At 36.7% G+C, this 24,923-nt stretch overlaps 1 protein-coding gene across 8 annotated transcripts in view; it reads left to right on the top strand.

The window, feature by feature from the left end:
• The window catches only part of LOC131437613 (uncharacterized), a 524,049-nt gene that overhangs the window by 257,033 nt on the left and 242,093 nt on the right, over window positions 1-24,923 (top strand). For 4 of the 8 annotated variants that reach the window (XM_058607079.1, XM_058607080.1, XM_058607078.1 and 1 more), the window contains exon 7: window positions 24,741-24,788. The exons of the other annotated variants lie outside the window; for them this stretch is intronic. In XM_058607079.1, the coding sequence (XP_058463062.1) occupies window positions 24,741-24,788 (48 nt within the window). The remainder of the gene's footprint in view (window positions 1-24,740; window positions 24,789-24,923) is intronic. 8 annotated transcript variants of the gene reach the window in all.

The following is a 24,923-nucleotide window of genomic DNA, read 5'->3' as shown; positions in this document are numbered from 1 at the left end:
ACCGGAAAGGCAACAAGCCTAAGGCTAAAAATAATTCAATACGGAATAAATCACAATCCGTTATTCAACATTTTTCTAATAACATTCACGATCTTATAGAATCTGAATGTAAAAATAAAAGACAACGGACGGATTTCCCTTCCGTTGATCCTATGCCGTCTAACAATATTTACGAGATTCTTCCTGAATCCGATTGTAGCGACATAGAAGAAAATTCTTCAAAAATTCCCAAAATGGACGCTTGTCGTTCTGGGAAGAAACATCAATCTATGCCACCAGTGACGGTGATGATTTCCGACTTCAAAGCATTCCGTACTGAGCTTTCTACTTTTCTCCCGGAAGTAAAAGTCTCATTTCAAATCGGACGAAGAGGAGAATGTCGAGTCTTGGTGGATGGATTGGAAGATTACGAACGTCTTATTCGATATTTGTCCGAAAAACTTCATAAATTTTATTCATATGATATAAAATCAGACAGACCCTTCAAGGCTGTCTTGAAAGGATTATCAAATGATCAAAGTATTGATGAAATTAAAAATGAAATAAAAGAATTGCTTGGTTTTGCCCCTTCCCAAGTAATACTTATGAAAAAAAGAGCGAATGGTACTTCTAAACCACGCTCTGGAATTTCCCATGAACTTTACCTAATACACTTCAATCGAAGTGATGTAAACAATTTGAAAACTTTAGAAAAAGTACGTTTCATTTCCCACATTAAAATTCATTGGGAACATTATAAACGGCATAATCGTATTGCAAACTTAACGCAATGTCGTCGTTGCCAAGGCTTCGGCCATGGAACCAAAAATTGTCATATGGATATACGGTGTTTGAATTGTGGTAAATCGCATTCGAAAGACGTTTGTCCAATGAATGAAACCACTGATAAATTTTCATGTTCAAATTGCAATGGAAATCATAAATCCAATTATTTGAAATGTCCTGTCAGGGAAAAAATTTTAAACGCTCGTTCGCTTAGACAACAAGTCAAATCAACGACCTTAAATTTACAGAACATACCTGAAAATTCTTCTAAGGCACCTGCCAATTCGTCTTCTAACGAAAACAATTTATTGACAGGTAGATCGACCTCGTCATCATCTTCTTCTAATGTCAGTTATGCTGGTATATTAGGTAGAAATCTATCTCCTATTTCTTCTAATGTAAATAATCAAAACACAGGACCGCCTTGCAGTTCTTCTTCTAACGAAAACAATTTATTAATAGGTAGACCGGCCAAATCATCTTCTTCTAATGGCAGTCTACCTACAAATATTCCTTCAATGCCATTCGCTTCTTTAAATGAAGTCGATTTAGGCGATATAACTGAAAATAAAATGATCTACCTACAAGATCAACTTTTTCAAATGATCATCCAAATGAATTCGACTTCATCACTTTTTGAAGCATTTCAAATCGGATGGAAATTTGCAAATAATATTATAATGAATTTAAAATTTAACAGTGATGTTAAATAATTATTTGAATATTTTAAATTGGAATGCTCGATCTTTGAAATCGAGTGAAGATGAATTTTATAATTTTCTCAAAGTTCACAAAATTCATATTGCCATTGTGACAGAAACTTTTCTTAAACCAAATGTAAAATTGAAAAGTAATCCACATTATGTGGTTCATCGATTTGACAGGTTTACTGGAATTGGTGGTGGAGTTGCCATTTTTGTCCAACGGCAAATTAAACATCGAATTTTACCTTCTTTCAATACTAAAGTTATTGAAAGCTTGGGAATCGAAGTTGAAACCATTCATGGAATTTATTTCATCGCTGGAGCATATTTGCCATTCCAATGCACCGGCGAACAATTAAATTTCTTTAAAGGCGATTTGCAAAAACTTACAAGATATCGATCGAAATTTTTCGTAATAGGGGACTTAAATGCTAAGCATGTCCAGTGGAATTGTAGGCAAAATAACAGTAATGATAAAATACTTCATAATCAACTCTCAGCTGGTTACTTTACAGTTCTTCATCCCAGTAATCCTACTTGTTTCTCTTCCGTGAAAAACCCGTCTACAATTGATCTGGTTCTAACAGATCAAAGTCACATTTGTAGTGAACCGATTACTCATGCTGATTTTGACTCAGATCATCTTCCTGTAACATTCAGACTTTCCAACGAAGCTATAATTAATCCAATTAGTTCTATTTTCAACTATCATAGAGCTAATTGGTTGGATTACAGATCTCACATTGAAAATCATGTGGATCATGAAACTATTTTAGAAAATTCTGCGGACATCGACACAGCAATTGATAATTTGAATCATTATATTATCGAAGCTAGAAATCTTTCAGTTCCCAAAGCTCAAACTAAATTAAATTCTCCTATCATCGATGACAATCTTCAACTGCTCATTCGGTTGAAGAATGTTCGTCGACGACAATATCAACGTTCTCGTGATCCTGCTATGAAAAACATAGTTAAGGATTTACAAAAAGAAATTAAACATAGATTTACTCTTTTGCGAAATGAAAATTTCGCTAAAGAAGTTGAACAAATTAAACCATATTCTAAACCTTTCTGGAAACTTTCTAAGGTTCTTAAGAAACCTCAGAAACCAATTCCTGCTCTCAAGGAAGGAAATCAAATACTTCTTACAAATGGTGAAAAAGCTCAAAAGCTAGCTCAGCAGTTCGAGAGTGTCCACAATTTTAATTTAAACGTTGTGAGTCCTATTGAAAATGAAGTCTCACTGAAGTATGATCATATTTCAACCCAAGTGTTATCACACGATGACATTATTGAGACGAATTTTGATGAAATTAAATCAATTATTAGGAAACTCAAAAACATGAAGGCTCCTGGTAATGATGGAATTTTTAATATTCTTATTAAAAATCTTCCCGATGTTGCCTTGAGACTCCTGGTTAAAATTTTCAACAAGTGTTTTTCATTAGCTTACTTCCCAAAAAGATGGAAAAACGCTAAAGTAATTCCTATCCTAAAACCTGATAAAAACCCAGCAGAAACATCAAGTTATCGCCCAATTAGCTTACTTTCTTCTATCAGTAAACTTTTTGAAAAAATTATCTTGTTAAGAATGATGACTCATATAAATGAGAATTCAATTTTTTTACCAGAGCAGTTTGGATTTCGTTATGAACATTCAACTACTCATCAACTTGTCAGAGTAACGAACATGATAAAATCGGGGGACGTGCCATTTGAGCCAATTTGTTCTGATTCTTGATTCTGCTCTTCTAGACATAGAAAAAGCATTCGACAGTGTTTGGCACAAAGGTTTAATAGCAAAAATGTCTGATTTCCAGTTTCCTATTTATTTGATCAAAATGATTCAAAATTATTTAACTGATCGTACTCTTCAGGTTAGCTATCAGAATTGTAAATCTGAATTGCTACCCGTACGAGCCGGTGTTCCGCAGGGTTCGAGTGTAGCTCCAATCTTGTATAATATTTTCACTTCTGATCTTCCAAATCTACCCGTTGGTTGTCAGAAATCGCTATTCTGTGACGACACAAGTCTGTTAGCCACAGGTAGAAATCTAAGAGTAATCTGCAGTCGCCTACAAAGAAGTTTAAATATTTTCAGTGATTATCTGTCAAAATGGAAAATTAAACCAAATGCAGCAAAAACGCAATTAATTATCTTTCCTCACAAGCCAAGAGCTTCTTTTCTTAAACCAAACAATAATCACATTCTCAAATTGGATGGCTTGGAATTGACATGGTCTGATCAAGCTAAATACTTAGGTTTAACGTATGACAAAAAGCTCACTTTCAAGGATCACATTGAAGGAATCCAGGCAAAGTGTAATAAATATATTAAATGTTTATATCCTCTTATAAACAGAAATTCTAAGCTCTGTCTAAAAAACAAATTGTTAATTTATAAACAAATTTTCAGACCAGCCATGCTTTATGCGGTACCAATTTGGTCAAGCTGTTGTTCCACCAGGAAGAAAACGCTTCAAAGGATTCAGAATAAAATTCTGAAAATGATTCTGAAGCGTCCTCCCTGGTTTAGTACAAATGAGTTACACAGACTCACAAATATAGAACCATTAGATGTAATGTCACATAATATTATAAGCAAATTCCGACAAAATTCGATGCAATCTTCAATTGAATCGATTCGCTCTCTGTATTAGTTAGTAAGTTAGTATATAAGTTCCTTTTCCCCATTACACAATACAAGTAGGTTTAGAATTTTCCCTACACAAAAATCTCAGAATTGCGGAAGCAAATGATGTCTTCATGGTAATAACCAAATCATATATATAACAGGGCTGAAAAGTCACCACTTGTGGCTGAACACCCAATTTAAATCTTAATAATTTAATTTTAACTCATATTCCAATAAATAGTTATTTAAAAAAAAAAAAAAAAAAAAAAACACTATTTTTTTCGAGATTTCCATTCTTTTCATTAATGTATTCTCCTTGAAGAGCAAATGCTCCAACGATGTTACAACGGCGTTCCAACTTTTGTAAAGCCTGTCCACGTTAAATTTCGGAATTCATCGTCAATTGAATGATCTTTCTAAGTCACTTGAAGTTTGGCTTGTTCAGTTTGTAGTGCCAAATAGTCCACCTGTTTCATTGTCTTCCTTGTCTTCACTGTGGGTAGTGAGCAAGTGCGAATCAATATGCATAAACATCAACTCGATAACCAAAACTCTCTCCAACCATAATAATAAACAGAGGGTGGTGGTTCTAATTTGAGTTCTCAATTATCACCTTCAAGTTAAAATCGATAATTTAGACTGTTTGAAATGTACTGAGAGGTGTTTTGAAATATTAAAAATAAAAATTGACAGAAATAAACAATTAATTTATGTTCATTTTGTAATTGATATTTCAGTTATCTTGACTGATTCACCTTTCATCCATTATCTTGAACCAATTCGAATGTTTGGATGAACCTCACTTAAAGGCCGCTCTCTCATTCAATTGTAAGAGATATTTTGTTACTTCAACAGATAAAGTGACGGTGGGTAAACTGAGCTTCGGTAGAAAGAGAAATGAATAAAGGGCGCGATGATGCCCAATTCGGTGCGACAGCGAAGGTTGTGTGTTAGAATGTGAAGTTTACTGCAGTAGAGTGATCGTCAGTGCACAGATTCGATTTCAATTGATTTTAATGAAGTTTTACAGTACACCGAAACCTCCATTTACGAACTAAACGGGGGTTCGTAAAAAGAGGTAGTTCGTAAAAAAAATTTACGTTATTTGGGATTTTTTTTTTTCATAAATACTTTTATTTCTTAAGGCAGTTTACATAAGTTTTTCTTCGCCGTAGCATCACTTTTACATAATATTCTTATCCTAATTTAATTCTAACATAGTCACAACGTTTTGAATTTATTAAAACATATTCTCTTATAGCTTAAATATCATCTTAGGTAACTCGTCATTAATTATGAAATCTACTCGGAAATATTATTTGAACCAAACGATTACCTTCTATAAATTATAAAATAAGTTGTTTTTTTGACATTTTGTTGATAATTTCATAAACTGTTTCGAGTTTGTTTGTATCATTACATAATTTTTATTCTAATTTAGCTATTGGTTGAACTCATGGACGCAGCTGGGATCAGAGTTAAGTCTTAAAAGGGGCCTTTATTAAATTTAAACTCCAATTTTCTTTATGAAATGATAAATAAGTTTCATGTATGAAAGGTCACGACAAGCAAGAATGTCTCTAACTGGGATATTGGATAGTCTACCTTGGGTACGCAAAGAATTTATTAGTTGAGATCTGACATCACGATACTCCACGCATGTCCAAACGACATGATCAATATCCCGATAACCTTCTCCGCAAGCACAATGATTAGTCTCGGAGAGCCCAATTCGAAGGAGATGTGCATCTAACGTGTAGTGATTGGACATGAGTCTGGATATCACACGAATGAAATCCCTACTCATATCCAGTCCCCTGAACCATGCCTTTGTCGATATATTCGGAATAATTGAGTGCATCCACCGACCCAGATCATCTCTATCCCAAGAAGCTTGCCAGCTGGCAAGTGTTCTTTGGCGAGACGAGCTAAAGAATTCGTTGAAAGCAATCGGTCGCTCATAAATTTCACCCTCAATAGCACCACGTTTGGCTAAAATATCGGCTCTTTCATTGCCAGGAATGGAGCAATGAGCCGGGACCCAGACTATAGTGATTAGATAATTATTGTTCAATATGTCGTTCAGGCACTGTTTTATTTTGCCCAGGAAAAACGGTTCAGTCTTGCCAGTCATGTTTGAGCGAATAGCTTCAATTGAACTCAGACTATCTGTGAAGAGGAAAAAATGGTTTGGAGATAATGTGACGATTACACTCAAACTATAATGAACTGTTGCTAACTCTGCTGTATAAACAGATGCAGGTTCTTGAAGCTTAAATGAGACCGAAACATTATTGTTGAATATACCAAACCCAGTAGCCTCTTCAATTAGTGATCCGTCCGTGTAAAATATTTTCTCAGAGTCAATATGCCTGAACTTACTTGTAAATATTTTTGGGAATTCCATCGAGCGTAGGTGTTCCGGAATTCCACGCACTTCGCGCTGCATGGATGTGTCGAAAAATAAAGTTGAGTCAGGGACATTTAGGAGGCTGACACGGATAGGAATATATCTTGAAGGGTTGATTTCCTGTGACATATGGTTAAAATATACTGTCATGAATTTTGTTTGAGATCGAAGCTCGACTAGTCGTTCGAAATTATTAATTACCATGGGATTCAGCACCTCACATCTTATTAGCAGGCGTGATGAAAGCTCCCAAAATCGATCTTTTAATGGAAGAACTCCCGCCAGAACTTCAAGACTCATTGTATGTGTCGAATGCATGCAGCCTAAGGCAATTCGCAAACAACGGTACTGAATTCGCTCAAGTTTGATAATATGAGAGTTTGCAGCGGAACGAAAACAAACGCATCCATATTCCATCACTGAAAGTATTGTTTGATACAATTTTATTAGATCTTGCGGATGAGCACCCCACCAAGATCCTGTTATTGTTCGAAGAAAATTTACTCTTTGTTGGCATTTCGTTATCAGATACCTAATGTGTCCTCCCCACTTGCATTTGGAATCGAACCACACCCCGAGGTATTTAAAAGTTAAAACCTGTTGGATCATTCTTCCCATCATATGGAGCTGAAGCTGCGCGGGATCATGCTTTCTTGAAAAGACGACTAACTCTGTTTTCTCCGCAGAGAATTCGATACCAAGATGAACAGCCCAAACGGACAAGTTATCTAAGGTATCTTGCAATGGTTTATGCAGATCAATAGCTTTGGGTCCAGTAACTGAAACCACGCCATCATCTGCCAATTGTCTTAGTGTACATGGGGTTACAAGACAGCTGTCAATGTCATTCACGTAAAAATTATAAAGGAGCGGACTGAGGCATGAGCCTTGCGGTAGACCCATGTAGCTAATTCTGAATGTTGTCAAATCGCCATATGAAAAATGCATGCGTTTCTCTGACAAAAGGTTGTGCAAATAATTATTTATAACCGCTGGGAGTCCATGTTGGTGGAGCTTGTCTGAAAGAACATCAATGGAAACTGAATCAAATGCTCCTTTAATGTCTAAAAATACAGATGCCATTTGTTGCTTTTGAGCGAAGGCAATTTGGATGTCAGACGAAAGTAATGCAAGGCAATCATTCGTCCCTTTATTTCTACGGAAGCCAAACTGAGTATCTGACAACAAACCGTTCGTCTCGACCCAAGTGTCGAGACGTCGTAGAATAATTTTTTCGAACAATTTTCTGATGCAGGACAACATCGCAATGGGTCTATATGAGTTGTGATTGGAAGCTGGTTTCCCCGGCTTTTGAATGGCGATAACTTTCACTTGTCTCCAGTCAGGTGGAACAATATTTTGCTCAAGAAACTTGTTGAACAATTCCAACAAACGTCTTTTTGCGAGGTCGGGCAGATTCTTCACCAAGTTGAATTTAATTCTGTCCTACCCAGGAGCGTTATTGTTACAAGACAAGAGTGCTATAGAAAATTCCATCATTGAAAATGGGTTATTAATAAAACCATTATTTGGAGGAGATTCCCTTATAATGCTCTGCGTAGGAACAGAATCTGGGCAAACTTTCCTAGCAAAGTCAAATATCCATCGGTTCGAGTATTCATCACTCTCATTGCCCACGTTACGATTCCTCATTCGTCTGGCCGTGTTCCAAAGAGTGCTCATTGAGGTTTCTCTTGACAAACCTTCGACAAAATGTCTCCAATAGCTACATTTTTTGGCTCGAAGTATGCTCTTGTACTTGGTTTCTAAAGCCATAAGTTTTTCAAAATTCTGAGGAGTTCCTCCTCCCCGTTTTAGAAACGTCTTGCAAGCATTTTGTTTTGCGAGTTTAGCCTCTGAGCACTCTTTGTCCCACCAGGGGTTGGGAGGCCTTCTGTTAGTCGTTGGCCCAGGAAAGCGTTTAGTTTGGGATTGTTCTGCTGCCTCCAGAATCGAACAAATGAGGAAGTCATATTCTTCAAGTGGAGGGAGCTCTTCCATTGAATTCAAAATACTAGAGATTCTACTTTGGTATTTAACCCAGTCGACATTTTTTGTCAAATCATATGGAATACTAGCTGAATTAGCAATACATTTGTTACAGCTAATTGAGATGATGATTGGTAAATGATCGCTACCGTGTAAATCAGGCAATATTTTCCAGGTGCAATCTAGTCGAATTGATGTTGAGCAAAGAGATAGATCTAATGCACTTGGGCGTGCAGGAGGTCTTGGGATCCGTGTCATGCTACCCATATTTAATACCGTCATGCTAAAATTGTCACAAATGTTTTGTATTAAAGATGATCTGCTATCATTGTAAACGGAACCCCACATAATACCGTGCGAATTTAAATCCCCCAGAATCAATCGTGAAGCAGGAAGGGCTTCAACCATTTCATTAAGCTGTCGCTGTCCAACTTGTGCTTTTGGAGGAATATAAACCGAAGCTATGCAAATATCTTTGCCTTTAATGTTTATTTGGCAAGCAACAACTTCTATACTAGAAGTTGAAGGGATGTTTAATCTATAAAAGGAACAGCATTTCTTAATTCCCAAAAGCACTCCACCATACGGAGAGTCTCTATCGAGACGTATAATGTTAAAATCATTAAAATTTAAAGCTATGTTTGATGTAAGCCATGTTTCGCATAAAGCAAATACATCACATTTTTGACTATGCAATAAAATTTTAAATGAATCAAGTTTTGGCATGATGCTTCGACAATTCCACTGCAGGACAGTGATTGTATCATTTGCGGCGGGTGATAAATTATCCATCAAAAGATACAAAACCTGAGACAATTGGCCATTGAGCTGATAACTGCTTCAAAAAATTTCTAGCTATTGGAAGGAATGCCATTATGAGGGTCTTTAAGGGTTCAGATATATTGAATGCTGAGAAAATCCATTCAACAATTTCCGAAAACTTCAGTAATCCTGTTGGTGGCTGTGAAATAGAGCCCACAGGATTATTACCTTTTTCTGTGCTAGATCCTGGATTGGTTTGTGAATTTGACAAACCAGGAGGCACAGTCTTTGGTTTTGACTTTTTTTGTTTAACACGGGGATCTTTTTTTAAAGATGAAATTTTAGGTGTCTTTTTTGGTAATTTGGAAGAAGACTTCTTTCTCTTAACTGACCCTTGGGTAGTGATAAACGAATAACCTTCACTATTTTCGTCTGAGTCAGAGTCCTCTGGTTCCTCTAGATTTGAAAACCCGTTTTCGGTTTCCAAAGGGGGGACATCAATGACCGTTTTAAGCATTTCTGCATATGTGCGCTTAGACCGTGCTTTTAAAGAAAGCTTAATTTTGTCTTTGTGTACTTTAAATGCAGTGCATACTGAAATATCCTCATGAGGACTTTCTCCACAATAAATACATTTTTCAATTTCCTTGTTGCAATCATTATCTTTATGAGGCCCTTCACACTTAATACATTTTGGTTTATTACTACAGTAAGTAGCTGTGTGGCCGAATTTTTTGCAGTTCGTACAATTCATTACATTTGGAACAAAAAGCCGAACAGGGAGGCGAATTTTATCGACATAGACATGGGACGGCAACGCAGACCCGGCAAATGTCACTCGAAACGAGTCTGATGGGCGATAAACTTTCTTTCCCTCTTCATGAACTACTGAGTACAGTTGTTTGCACTCCAGTATTTTCACACCCTCAAGCATAGAGTTCTTGAAACGACCAACACCATGCTTGAGTAAATCATCTACCGAAAGACTCGCTTCGGTAACAACACCGTCAATTTCGACATCTTTGGAGGGTATGTAAACTTTATACTCTTTAATGAAATGTTCCGAAGAGACAATATCATTCGCGTGTTTCAAATTATTTACCACAACACGAATTTTATCGTTATTTACTTTTATGATCTCTTTGATTGAAGAGTATCGTGATGTCAAACCTTTATTAATTTGTAAAATGTTTAATGGCTTTGATATACGTCTAAAAAAGACTATCCAAGGCCCAGAAGAGCTCTCCTGATATTTTTTCGTTCGTGGGGGTATAGGATTCATGCTAGGATTTACGTCCATGGATTCATCCATCACATTAAAATTTTTAATCAAACTTTAAATAAAAAATGAAACCAACACTACACAGTACTCAATCAAAAGGAAAAGAAAAAACTTCTACCTTGAAATTGTTGTCTATCTCCGTTGCACTGCCGTGTAGATTCTCGTTGCTCTAGATGTTCTTGTTGGATGCTGATTGTTGGATGTGATGCTACTGCTACCTGACATCCAGCACCACTCGATTTCCGATTTACTTTTGTCTTCGCCAGCTGCAACCAGCGCAGGTCACCGGTGTATACCTGCGTGTTGTATGGCAGTGGAAAGACCGAGTTGTCTTGTCTCCTTCTTCCTTGTGCTCCGCACCGATATGCTTCTGCACCGAAGTGCCTTCGCACCGGTGTGCCTTTGCACTCTCCTTCTTCGATGTGCCTTTGCACTCTCTTGCTCAGCACTTGTGGCTGTGTATTGTGGCCTGGGTAGAGCTTGGGAAACGCCCTTTGTTGTTTCCTTCACCAGCTTGGCCCAGCACTAGGGCTCTCTTATGCAGCACGACTATACGTTTTAACGGCTGCTGCCAACAGGTCTCTACCTGTAGTTCAACCGTTGTCGTATTTAACGCGTGTAAACTAACCAGCGTTGTTAACATCCAACTACTAGCAAATCGTGTCCCAAACGTGCTGAGTTCACAAAAATTCGACAACAGGCGTCCCGCAAACAATCAACGCGCAGGAATGTTCCACAGAAGGATGAAGTTAATTTCCCACGGCTCCCACCGAAGAGGGATATTCCGAATTTGCCGCCACTTCCTCGCAGCAATCCAAAAGATTCAGCCGCTGGATCACAAAAAGAATCTTCCTCAAAAACCCTCCTGGATGGGGCAATAATTAACCACAAGCAAAGGATGACTCTGGTGATTTATTTTCTGCTGAACAACTGATCGTCATTTTTGAAACAATGACAACAAAACTACGAAACTGCAGAACGCGGTTAGATCAAATCAACGCCTTAGGCAAATTCATCATCGAATATGCAATATAATGAGTTGGTTATAGTAAATTGGAATGCTTGCTCACTTAGGAGCAAAACTGCTGAATTGTCCGACTTTCTTCAAGAGAAGAATGCCGATATTGCTATTTTAACTGAAACTCATCTTAAACCTGAAATTTCTATTTTTATTTCCAATTACAGGATTCACAGGCTCGACAGGACAACTACCAGAGGAGGGGGAGTTGCCATTGCCGTTAAACGATCCATTCAGCACAGGCTTCTGTCAGCCTTTAAATTGCAACTTATAGAAGCCATCGGAATTGAGATTACAACGACGATGGGACCCATCATCATCATTGCAGCGTACTGCCCCAAACAAACAAATCTTCGAGATGGTACGTGTGCATCATTGAAGCGAGATCTAGCTATGCTCACTCGACGACAGAACAAATTCATCATTGCTGGGGACCTGAACGCACGGCATGAGCTGTGGGGAAACAGAAGACAGAATCGAAACGGATTCGTACTTGCCGAAGATTACGAAGCTGAACAATACAACATCCTCGCTCCGGATCAACCAACGCGACTTTCCAGATCGGGAGTTCATTCCATTTTGGATATATTTATCAGCAACATCGCCATAGACAGCTCTCCGGTTGTCTTCAACGAGCTCTCTTCTGACCACTTTCCAGTAATATTGACGCTGGGATCTTCACCAGAAACAGTGCCTATTCAACCTCGGAGGAACTATTATCGCACCGATTGGGTCCAATTTCAACAAATCGCCGACCAACATATTAATATCGATCTGCCACTTGATTCCTCGGTGGAAATCGATGCGGCCCTATCTTCCTTCCAGCATTCAATCACAGTCGCTCGTGATAGGACGGTTCCAGTACAACATATGCCGAGTTCCTCTCTTCAAATCGACAGTGTCACCAAGAAACTCATCCGACTTCGGAATATCTACCGGAGGCAGTATCAACGAACTGGCATCCTAGATAGGAAGACTACTTATAACAACTTAACTAGGATAATCCAGGTTAGGATATCTGAGCTTCGCAACAGGAACTTCCAGCAAAAGCTTCAAGAAATTCTCCCACCTTCAAAGCCCTTCTGGTCCTTAACGAAGGTGCTTAAGAAAAAACCGAAGCCTATTCCTCCTTTGCTGCCACCCCAGGACGCAGCTGAAGGTATACCTTTAATCACACCAGTAGAGAAGGCAAATGCGCTAGGCAATCAGTTTGTGTGTTCTCACAATTTAGGACTCAACATTGTTAGTCCACATGAAAGAGCCGTTGCTGATAGCGTAGCTGAGGTTGACCAATCAGACAGCTTAGTTCCTGAGGAAAGTAGAGTCACTGCGAATGAGCTGATGGCTATTGTGAAAAAATCCAAAAATATGAAGGCCCCCGGTTTCGACAACACATTCAACATTGAGCTGAAACATTTGAGTATTCGCTCATTTGTCTTCTTAGCTAAAATTTTTAACAGGTGCTGGGAGCTTGGTTACTTCCCTTCAACGTGGAAGTTAGCTAAAGTTATCCCAGTTTTAAAACCGGGGAAAGATCCTTCCTTTTCCAAGAGCTATCGGCCCATCAGCTTACTCTCTGCCCTATCCAAGCTGTTTGAAAAGTCAATACAAAGGCGAATTCTTGCTTTCGCAGATGAACAGGACATATTTCTGGAAGAACAGTTTGGATTCCGGAAAGGAAGATCCACCATCCACCAGCTCACAAGGGTTAACAACGTCATCCAGCAAAACAAATCAGTGTCCAAAACGACTGCCATGGCAATATTGGATATTGAAAAGGCATTCGATAATGTGTGGCACGATGGACTGGTGTTCAAACTGCATCGGTATAATTTTCCCATGTATCTTATTAAAATTATCAAAAATTATCTTGCAGATAGAGCATTCCGGGTTTCTCTGAATAATGCACTTTCAGAAAGATTTACTATTCCTGCTGGTGTACCCCAGGGAAGTATCCTAGGTCCCATTCTATACAACATTTTCACATCAGACATCCCACCTCTTCCGGGTGGTGGTGTTCTGTCACAATTTGCTGATGATACTGCCATTCTTTACAAAGGTCGTGTCATTAATGCTCTGAAGAATAAACTACAGACAGGTCTGGACGCTTTAACGGAATATTTTACAAGCTGGAAAATTGTGATCAATGCAGCAAAAACTCAGGTCATCTTGTTTCCACATTCAAGATCTCCAAAACTTGTTCCATCAGACGAATGCAGAATACGATTCGGTGATGAGGTCATTCAATGGTCCGATGAAGTTATCTATCTAGGACTCACCTTTGACAGACATCTGATATTCAGGTCACATGTTGACAAAATCGTTCAAAAATGCAGCATACTCATTAGGTCTCTGTATCCGCTGATTTGTAGAACATCTAAACTTTGCCTGAAGAATCAGATGGCTGTCTATAAACAAATCATCTACCCCGCAATTGAATACGCAGTCCCTGTTTGGCGGGGCTGTGCACGAACACACAAACTTAGGCTTCAGCGCATTCAAAGTAAGATCTTAAAGATGATTCTAAATCTACCCCCTTGGACAAGGACTAGTGAAGTACATGAGATGGCCTCCCTAGATATACTAGAACAAAAATTCGAACAATACTGCACGAAATTTGAAGAGAGGTGTTCAATCTCTGAAATACAAATAATTCAAAATTTGTACGTATTAGGTTAGGGATAGTTATAAGTAGGTAGATATTTTATTAATAATGAAAATAAATATTATGATTAAACATTAGTATGTAAAACAAGAGTAACTAAAACACCTATTATTAATAACGAATCGTATGAACAACAAAGATGAAAGGCCAAAGGGCCAAAACACTTGTACTGTAAAATGTTGATGTAATACACAAAAATAAGATTAATAAACAGATATTTATGCAAACAAAAAAAAAAAAATGCAGCGTTGTTAAACTGTACGCTTCTATACACAACCTTCTCGGTTGAACGGCTATTACTGAATGATATTTGGGATTTGGTTCGTAAAAACATTTACGTTGTTTGAAATTTACTTCGTATAAAAAGTTTTGTGTAATGAATGTGGAAACCGCCCTACATATGGCTATTTTTGAAACGGATGTGAAGAGTAAGTGCAAGAACATGAAGTTAGCGCTCGTTTCAAAACTCAAGATGGCGGCTTCCGGTTTATTGATATTGCTTAAAACTCCTAACAATATGGGTATTTTCGGAACGGGATTGATAAGCAGATGTCGGAAAACGATGTTTGATGTGGTTCTGAAATTCAAGATGGCTACTTCCGGTTTCTTGATATTCCTTGAAAATCCTTACAATATGGGTATTTCCGGAACGGAATTGATTATTAGATGTCGGAAAACGACATTTGAGGAGGTTCTGAAATTCAAGATGGCGACTTCCGTTTTTTTATATTCCTGGAAACCCCTACAGTAGGGGTATTTTCGAAAAAGATTTGACGGTGTTTGTGATCGTTCTGAATCCAAGATGATCACTTCCGGTCTATTGATACTCGTGATGTGATGTGATGTGATGTGAAGTGAAGCCACCATCAGTTCAAGGACTTGCCAGTGGATGCGGGTAGACTTACAGTAGCCCCGATATGACTCATCCATTCACTTTCTTACTATAGCTGTTACCGAAAAGCGAACAAAAAGGGTTGGGCGGATATGTAAGTAGAGTTACTTACTCGTATTCCGCGGGAATAAAAGATGCTCTTCCAACCATAATATCCAGTGCATGGATGAAGCATATCGCTATACATGCTTGAACCCGCCTGATGGTTTGTTTGAGAAGGGCGCGTCAGACTCATTTCAAACCTTCAGAAGGAAACAAGTTTCCTTCAAGTGACTTGGGCTGGCTATCCACAATCCCTCGTCCAGTCGTCAATTCGTCCGATGCCCTGATGCTCCCTACCCTTTACGACCCCGTGCAAAATGTTTTATATTGAAAAATACAATGAAACATAGTGTAATGAAATTAATATAACATGAAAAGATATAATAGATTACAAAATAATACAATATAACATAATATAATATAATATATTTTAATTTAATATAATATAATACAATGTCATACAATATAATATAATATATCATAAAACAATATATAAAATAACATTCAGTGTAGAGTGTCAGTTATGCTCTTCTATCTTCGCAATACTGCAGGAAGTAGAATATTTCTCTTCTAATAACAATAATAATATCCACATCTATAAAAATAATATATGTTATTATTATTGAAGACAAATTAATAATAATAACAGTAAATATAATAATGAAAATAATAATAAAAAACGAATCTAATATAGTACAATGAATTATATAATAAATAATAGAATGAATAAAATGATATGTTGCGATATGCTATGATATTATATTACTTGAATTTATATGTCATTTCTCATCCTCTCATTCTGCCATCAACGTATTCCATCGACCAATTGTCACCACAGACACACGTGTAGGCATGAAACAGGAACCAGTGAGGACCAAGCTCACCTTGTGACGACCTTGATAGTTAGTTAAAAGATTACTTTAAAAATGATAACTTATAAGGAAAACAAATTTATATTTTGCGCAGAGGTACGTAATACTACTCATAATAAACCCTATAATATAATATAATATAATATAATATAATATAATATAATATAATATAATCCAACATAATGCAATACAATATAACATAATATAGTAGAATACAATATAATATAATATAATAAAATATAATATAATTATATAATATAATATGCTATGATGCAATGCAGTATAATACCATAATAACATAAAATAGTGTAGGACGATAATATATGAAACAATATGCTATGATATAATATAACAGTAATGTCGCAGTGTAAGTTACGCTCTTCTCATAATAAAAATAATACTAATAATACATGATGTAATAAACGACAGAATTATATGTTACAATATACTATGATAAACATTGCACTTTAGGATGGGCTTCAACCTACAAGCCATTTCGCACCCTCTCATTCTGCTACTAACGCAGAAGGCGATAGCACCCAGTCGACGCCGTTCTATTGACCAAATGTCATCATAGACGCTCGGGGAGGCATGAGATAGGGACTTGTGAGGACTTAGTTATCTCACCATTTGACGACCACTTCCGGTCTATTGATACTCGTTGAAAATACTCACAATATGGATATTTTTTTAGTATAGATTTGATGTATAGATAACAAAAAAGAAAGATGTTTGTGATCGTTTTGAAATCTAATTTTCTCCGAAAATACTCATATTGTAATGGTTTTCAAGGAATATCAAGAAACCGGAAGTAACCATCTTGAATTTCAGAACCACCTCAAACATCGTTTTCCGACATCTAATCATCAATCCCATTCCGAAATTAACCACATTGTAAAGGTGTAAAGGAATATCAAGAAACCGGCAGTCGCCATCTTGAATTTCAGAACCATCTCAAACATCGTTTTCCGACATTTACTCATCAATCCCGTTCTGAAAATACCCACATTGTAGGGGTTTTAAAGGAATATCAAAAAACCAAAAGTCGACATCAGAACCACCTTAAACATGGTTTTCCGACATTTACTCATCAATCCCGTTCTGAAATTACTCACATTGTAAGGGTTTTCAAGGAATATCAAGATACCGGAAGTCGCCATCTTGAATTTCAGAATCACCTCAAACATCATTTTCCGGAATCTACTCTTTAAATCCATTTCAAAAATACCTATATTGTTAGGAGTTGCCATGGAATATAAATGAGCCGGAAATCACTTTCGATGTATGCCAAAACCTCTTTTTACGAAGTAGGTTTGTAAAAAAAGTTTACATTATTTGGGATTTGGTTCGTAAAAGAAGATTACGTTTTTTTGGGATTTGGTTCGTAAAAAGAGTAACGTATAAAAAGTAAACGGAGGTTTGGGTGTACTGACATCCAGACCGTATGTCAAACTTAGTTTATTCTTTTTTATCAACAGAGTTGCCAATCCCACCGATTTATACGTAATGTACGCATTAGTATACGTAGAGTGACTATAATCAGAGTGGCGACAGCTGTTCGTTTGGAATGACAGCTACCAGTTCCAAACGAGCAAATGACCTGTCAATTCAATGTAAAGCTAATGGAATGTTTTGAATTGTTGCCAACATTACGGATGAGATGTCGTCACTCTGGTTATAAGCACTCTTAGTATACGCACATGCAGATTTCATATAGATTTAATTAATATTTCTAAAATTAGGAACAAAACAAACAAGGAATTAGGAACAAGGAACAAAATGTATACTTCTGAAAAAAATAATAAAATAAATCAAAAAATTTTCATATGGTATAATTACATTCGAAAATACCGGCAAATGTGCTGTTTAGAAGAGAAATGCATGTTTTCAATGGAATCATCTGGCATTTCACTTTATCAGTGCAATTCCAAATTGTTTAAGCATGGGATGAAGGTGTGAATTTGGCTGATGTAGCAACAAAGTGAATTACAATCCAGATAAAACTTTTCAATTTTTCCCAAAGGAATTGTATAATAGTTCATATTTATTTTTGAAATCTTCAGAGTATGGCCGGTTTTTCGGCAGGTGTGCTTCATTGGTGCAATTAAGATGTTCTGAAGAACTTTACAACAAATAATCAACAAAGGGCAACGTCAACACTGAATTTGCTCTGACCACCAGAGGCGTTTGTGGATTCTTCCATTCAAATTTGCATTGCCTTCAAACAGTATCAGATTTTAATCAATGGAGTAAATTATTAATGTAATCTCATAATTTATTGTGACGGTTTATTTTATGTAGTTGAAAAAATCTGGCTTCATGCGCACAGCTGATGCCCAGTCAACTCGTCAGGAATTTGATTCGGGATTATGTATGATTTCCAAATGGATTCCGAATCGGTCGGAACCGCTTGTTGCATTTGATTCGGAATCTATTTGAAAATTTGATTCGGAATCTATCGAAATCTATTTGGATGAATTCCACATCAAATTCCAGACGAGTTGACTGGATGTGTGGGGGTATTCAGCTAGTGAAAAATGGGTAAATAATACAAGAGGTGTACCGATAACAAATACTAATAAATAAATCAACCGCACAGAAGTCTCCACAATAATTGTAAATGGCATTCAATTTTCAGACTTGTAGCATTTTTCAAACAAATATCAGAACAATTGTAAATCTTTGTTTTCTTTGCATTATATTTTGTGGATTTTCTGTATAAGGTATACAGAATTTTCAAAGAGGTTATGCATTCTATCAATCTAATAATCTAGTAATGCATGCCCATTCAATAACAAACATTATTATTCTATCAAATATTCATATTACGAAAACGCCGAAATCAGTTTGGGTTTGCATCAGCAGGTCAACACAAATTTCTGATGCACTGATGAGTCGAAGACGAAACGTAAAACCTGTCTTAATCCACCTAGTGGTGTAATGATGCCTTTCTCATATCAATCATACTATCATACCAATATAATACTGTGGTATTCTTCAAAATTATTTTTCTTCGATTCTTAAAAGAATAATCGAAATAGATTTGTTTGACCGTCTACTGATAAAAACTATTAATTGGAAAAGATTTGAGGTCGATTTAGAAAACTTTTTACGGTTTTTCACTCTTTTCAGTGATGGTATAAAATTTTTAACACACTTTACCCTATATTTCCGGATCCGGAAGTCGGATCCGAATAAAATTCAGAAATTACGTATGGGAACACAGGAACTTTCATTTGATCCTAAGTTTGTGAAAATCGGTCGCGCCATCTATGAGAAAAGTTAGAACTCATATTTTCATTTTTTTGCGCATCCGCACACACACATACACACACAGACATTTTGCGTACTCGACGAACTGAGTCGAATGGTATATGACACTCGGCCCTCCGGGCCTCGGTTCAAAAGTCGGTTTTCACAGTGATTGCATAACCTTTCTATATGAGAAAGGCAAAACACGAAAAAAAAAGTCTGTACAGCCGAAGTTTTCCATCGGAAAACATCGCTATTAAGTGATACAATTCACTCCATCTGCTCGTCCTACAATGTTGCATAATTCCAAACGAAAAGTTTTTGATAATGCCAAAAGCGACGATGTAATACTGCAAAGTTATACAGTGGTGAATCACCACAAACAGCAGTAGAAAAACTTGTTGTTATCTGTCGGGTCCTGAACCGTTTTAGTCGCGACTTCAAGGCACTGCAGATTATTTTTTTCGACTGATGCTAGAATGTCTCTCCGTCCGTTTAAACTTACTTTTCTGTCTCCAGATTTTTTTTCTGCCTTAAGGACTGTTCTGACTTCAGTTCTGTTCTGCTTCCGGAAATGTTCCGCTTATAGCAATGTCCGAAACTCTCAAGAACGAGTGCATTAGCATCTGCTACCACTTCAACGTAGGATGAAAATGTTAGCCTCGGAATGGTTTGACAATACTTGTAGCTACTGGCCGTCATTAAATACAATCTTTCCCTCGGACTGTGCGAACGAAGTATGCGATTACCAATGTGGTGAAAAACAACACAATCTGCCTTGAAGAAAAAAATACCCTCTCAGCAGGCCGTTCAATTTGGTTGGTTTTTGAGCGCTTGTTGAACGACATATTGCACGAAATATTCGTTCAATTTGCTGGAACGGTTAGTTGTTTTTTCTCTAGCAAAAATAGTGTGAAAATTAAGTGTTACCTTTACATAGAAAGAAAATTTGTTGTTATTCTTCGTGAAGTAGAAGTATTGTTAGTTTAAACAAAAAAGTGGAGAAAACTTAAGAAATTCTGCAGTAAAACTAGTCCAACGGGGCTCCAACTCCTCATGTTAAAAATGGTTCAACAATGGACCTCTGTCTGCCGGGTTTGTTGAACGAAAAAACCGGCATTCGGTTCAACGGTCTGTTACTAAATCGGCAAACGAAGGTCCCGTGTTGGCCTCCCGTTGAACGATTGATTGGACATTTATTGGACCAATGATCCAACGTATTGGACCAATGAAGAACCACCGTTGAACGTTTTTTTCTAAGTGGGTACTGATCATTTGGAGGTTAAGAAAATGGTCATCTCTAATTTTGTAAAGCTATACTACTCAAATGCTCTTAGATCTCTTGGAAGGCGCTAGGCAAAATTTAGCTGAATCGAATATAATTTAATGCTACCACACAGTAGGCAAATTTTAAGAATTTCCTATCTTGAAAAATTACCACTCGGAGGGGTGTGTGACATCTCCGAACTCGAAATTTTTTGTTTATACCAGATATCTATGGACTCTATGGAACCTTGACAATTTTTAAATTAAAATTAAAACAAATGGAAGTTTTTAATAATTTTTTCAGATCTCAACTCAATCGTAAAATTTTCTAAATCAAGAAAACACATGATTTTCTAAGAGAGCAGACGTGTTAATTTTGCAAGATTAAAAGTACTTTTTGACTACTCGGCGGCACTACCTGACCCAGTCCGGTTTAGCTCAAACTTTTGCATAAGGACTTTTGCTGAGATGCTGAATTTTTGTCCCAACAAAGTACAAAACTGATGGAGAACCGATATTGCTTGATGGGTTAGTCGATGCTTTTCATGCAGCCAACATGGGTTCAATTCCCAACCCCGAATTTATAGGGTCAGAAATTTTTTCTGACTTATGTTTAAAACCTCTATAAAAGAAACAAAAAAAAGTACAAAACTAGCCGCGTAATCTTTTTCTGTCATAATTTTGAACGCGTTCAACTTATTCATTTATTGACGGATTTACATAGCATTCAACTTCAACGAGTATTGCAATGTCGTTTTTGTATTTCATTAATACAGCATTAAATAATCGGTTTGAATTTACAATCACAGCATGCCATGATGATAACAGTCTCTTGATTCGTTCTTTGAATTTTCACACAAAGGAGAATTAATAAATATAGGCGAAACCTCTTTGCTTTCACACACTGTTATATAACGCGTACACGAATCATGAGAGCGCGTATTTATTTTCTTTCACCTCTAGCACTGGATCACATCAAAGTGCTAGAGCAGAGCACTCGAATTCTCTGAGGTAGACGCAGAGATTTTCACCGAAGTGTACATGCCGGTGAACACTCTGGTGTACGGTTCGCATAAGAGAACCGTGGGACACGCATATTCAGAAAAAATACAATTTATCGTTTAAATTTAGATTTTCCTTGCTGCAGAAAAGCTTTTCCTAGCAAGGCTAGTGTTACCTTCTGTAAAGTTAAAAATGAAATCACAAACGTGTTCGCTCACCAGCACAATCCAGTTGACACTTGGTTGTATTTAGACTAGAGTACGTGAGAGTGATTCATGCGATGAGAATGTGTTTCGCTCGCACTAGCTTCTTCAACCACAAGAACACATTAAAATCCTCTCTGTTCGACACTGAGACGAAGTGCGCTTTACGTTTTGTGCGTTTTCACCGGTTGCATCCCCAGTGTAGGCATGAAACTAACAGGCACTTGCACTCGGTGCGGTTCAATAATGACGTGAAGAAGGTTGCTTCTGCGCACCAGTAAATGTACCTTCTACGCAGTGACACCAGATAGTTGTAGTATCATATCCGTAGGTTGACATTTTCCCCAGAAACTCTAGCGGTGTCAAGCACAAAACGTACAAGAAAAGAACTTTTTTCCGCTCACCAGGTAAAATATTGTCCGCAAAAAAAATCCAATTTCCGTAGATTTTTTCTATGGATTTCTAGACTCTTAGAAAATATCCGAATCCGTATTCTGACATCGCTGCTTCTACGGGTTTTTAGTATGTACCATTCGCCTCGCACGAGCGGCTTTGATTTTCAATGTGTGTGTTCGTGTTTAAGAAAATCGCTCCCACAGACTTGGAATGAAGAAATTAAAATTGAATGAAAGTAGTTTTGTTTTGTTTGAATCCAATCGAACTTTATTGCGCTACGGTTAGTGCAGGGTTACGCTACACAGTAAAACTATCTGAAAATTGAACGTAACGGAATCCAAACGCTGACTTCAACAGTAAAGACGGAAATCTGTATTAGATTTCTTCTCCATCAATTGTAGCATATATTTCGGAAAATAGATTCACATATTAATGTTATGTTTGTTTTCTGTCAATTTTCCATCCAACTTAAACTTTGAAATAGATAAAACTCATTTTTTCTGTCTATCAACTGTATTTGCCGTTATGACAGATTGAGATTTACATGTTATATCGGCACAAACAAACATATGTTTGTACCTTATAGTTCCGTTGTGATGAAATGTTATTTTTACTGAAAAAATCAGCTACCGAGGTTTGAACAGCTGAGATCGGTAGTCTAATTTAAGTGTGTAGAATGTAATTTTCTTACCGCGTACACACGGCTCACTGGTACGACAATATGAATTTATGCACGTCATTCTGTGGTTCAATGGATACACGAATGCTCTCTGTGAGCCAATGATTCTTGGTTCAAATCCCAGTCATTACCAATCATTTTGTTTTTTATTTCATTGATTTTATAGCATTGTAATTTTAAAATCTCTCGTTTAATTCTGTAATTTTTCATGGATTTTTTTTGTTACAACTCATTGAATGGAATTTTTCAAGTTTCTTTCTAACTGTTTACAGATTCTCGTTCGAAAATAAAATTTCACAACACTGTTCTCCATATTTCTCATTTCATAGTCGCACAAGAGTTCTGTTTCGATTGACTTGAAAATTTGACAAAATATTCTTGAAATGTTTTATTATAATAAAATACAATGAAAAAAATGATTTTTCGAAAGTGTTAGATTCTAATCCTCGAAGGCTCGTTTTAAAAGTATGTGTCCATCCATTTAAAAACTACTTCACCAGTTATTTGCAAATTCTACATATAAAATACCCAACCCCAACGTTTTCTATTTCGATTTTTGTTACTTTGGAAAGGATTTACAGCTACGAAATGGCGGATTTTTTCGTGAAAAATCAAGGTATTGACTTAAAACAACTTGGGTAGAAGTGCTTAGCAAATTAATAACAAATTTTAAAAAAATGTTCTGGAATCTAAACCGTTATTACCAATCTTAGGGTCAATTGAAAGGTCTTATGGTCCTACCAAAAATTACTGCATATTTTTGGATGCAACAAATATTTAAATCGTAATTTAGAGTGCGTACTAGTAGAGTTTGCATGTTATGTTAGTTGGTGGCCGTACGAACCGACTTTGATTATACCGGTTCTCGGGTTCCGGAAGTGCATATAATAGTGAACCCACTTCGTTTTCTTAAGGATGACCTACGCCATCAAAGCACTGTTTTATTCTGTATGTTATGCACAAACAATCTCTTGGTTTCTTTCAAAAATTTAAGAGAAAATTTTTGAATGGAATACCACAATATTTACATGAGAAAGGCATCATTACACCACTAGGTGGATTAAAACAGGTTTTATTATGCTAAACTCGCAAAAATGGAGTTTATTTTCATCCATTATTTCCTTTCCCTTAAAAATAGATTGGAAGAGCATTTCAACGAAAGACTTAGAAAACAATTTCTCGCAAGTTCAATTATCACAGTTCTTTGAAAATCTGTTTATCGTTAAAAGGTAAAAAAAGGGTAAAACTATTACAGATACTAAATAAATCAAGCTACGGCTCGAGTTTAGTGAATTTGTTATTCGAGCCTATATGTTTTCATCAAAAGAAGCTATTTTAGGAAGTTTTAGTTTCAATCCAGTTGACAAGTCGTGATTATGATTGACAGATTGAGTTGCAAGTAAAAATTTATACATTACTCATATGGTGTGATATCTAAATTTCTAAAAAGTCTGAACATATACCTGTAAAAACACAAATGTGACGACAGAATGGAAGTACCGAATACGTTTAGTTATTTTGATCAGCACCTATTTCCAATGTGATTGAAAAAATTGAAAACATTTATTCATATTTAACAAAAACTAATAAAACCAATGTAAAGTCACATTAGCAAGCATACTTTTCGTTGTGTACACTTTCACCCAAAACCCCATTGGTTCGGTTCGATATCTACGCTTCATCCCCCTGTTTTCCTGCATTCTATATTTAGCCGGTCCATCAACTTTTTCTGCCCGTTTTTATATCCAACGCCCAACCTTATTAGGATTAATGTGTTTCGACCTGTTTTTCAATCACAATTAAACCGCTGTCAAACACGGCTGCTTCTTCGTGCGATCCCACCTCACGGCTGTGCGACTGACTGATGTCACCCATCGTAAACATGACGAACACCGGAACGAAGGAAGCACAATCTGGACTGGGGAAAGTTTTTGCCAATTTGAATCTCCAAGTAAATTAGCTTTTATATTCCATTTCGTTTTCTACCATCCAAGCCACAGCATCGCTAATTAGATCCTCACGAAATCTGTATATAGAACAAACAACACAATATAACATTATTACATAGCTTAATTAGAATTTAAAT

Source organism: Malaya genurostris, chromosome 3, assembly GCF_030247185.1.
Source record: "Malaya genurostris strain Urasoe2022 chromosome 3, Malgen_1.1, whole genome shotgun sequence".
In the NCBI taxonomy this organism is placed as follows: domain Eukaryota; kingdom Metazoa; phylum Arthropoda; class Insecta; order Diptera; family Culicidae; genus Malaya; species Malaya genurostris.
This window is presented reverse-complemented; position numbering and strand designations above follow the sequence as displayed.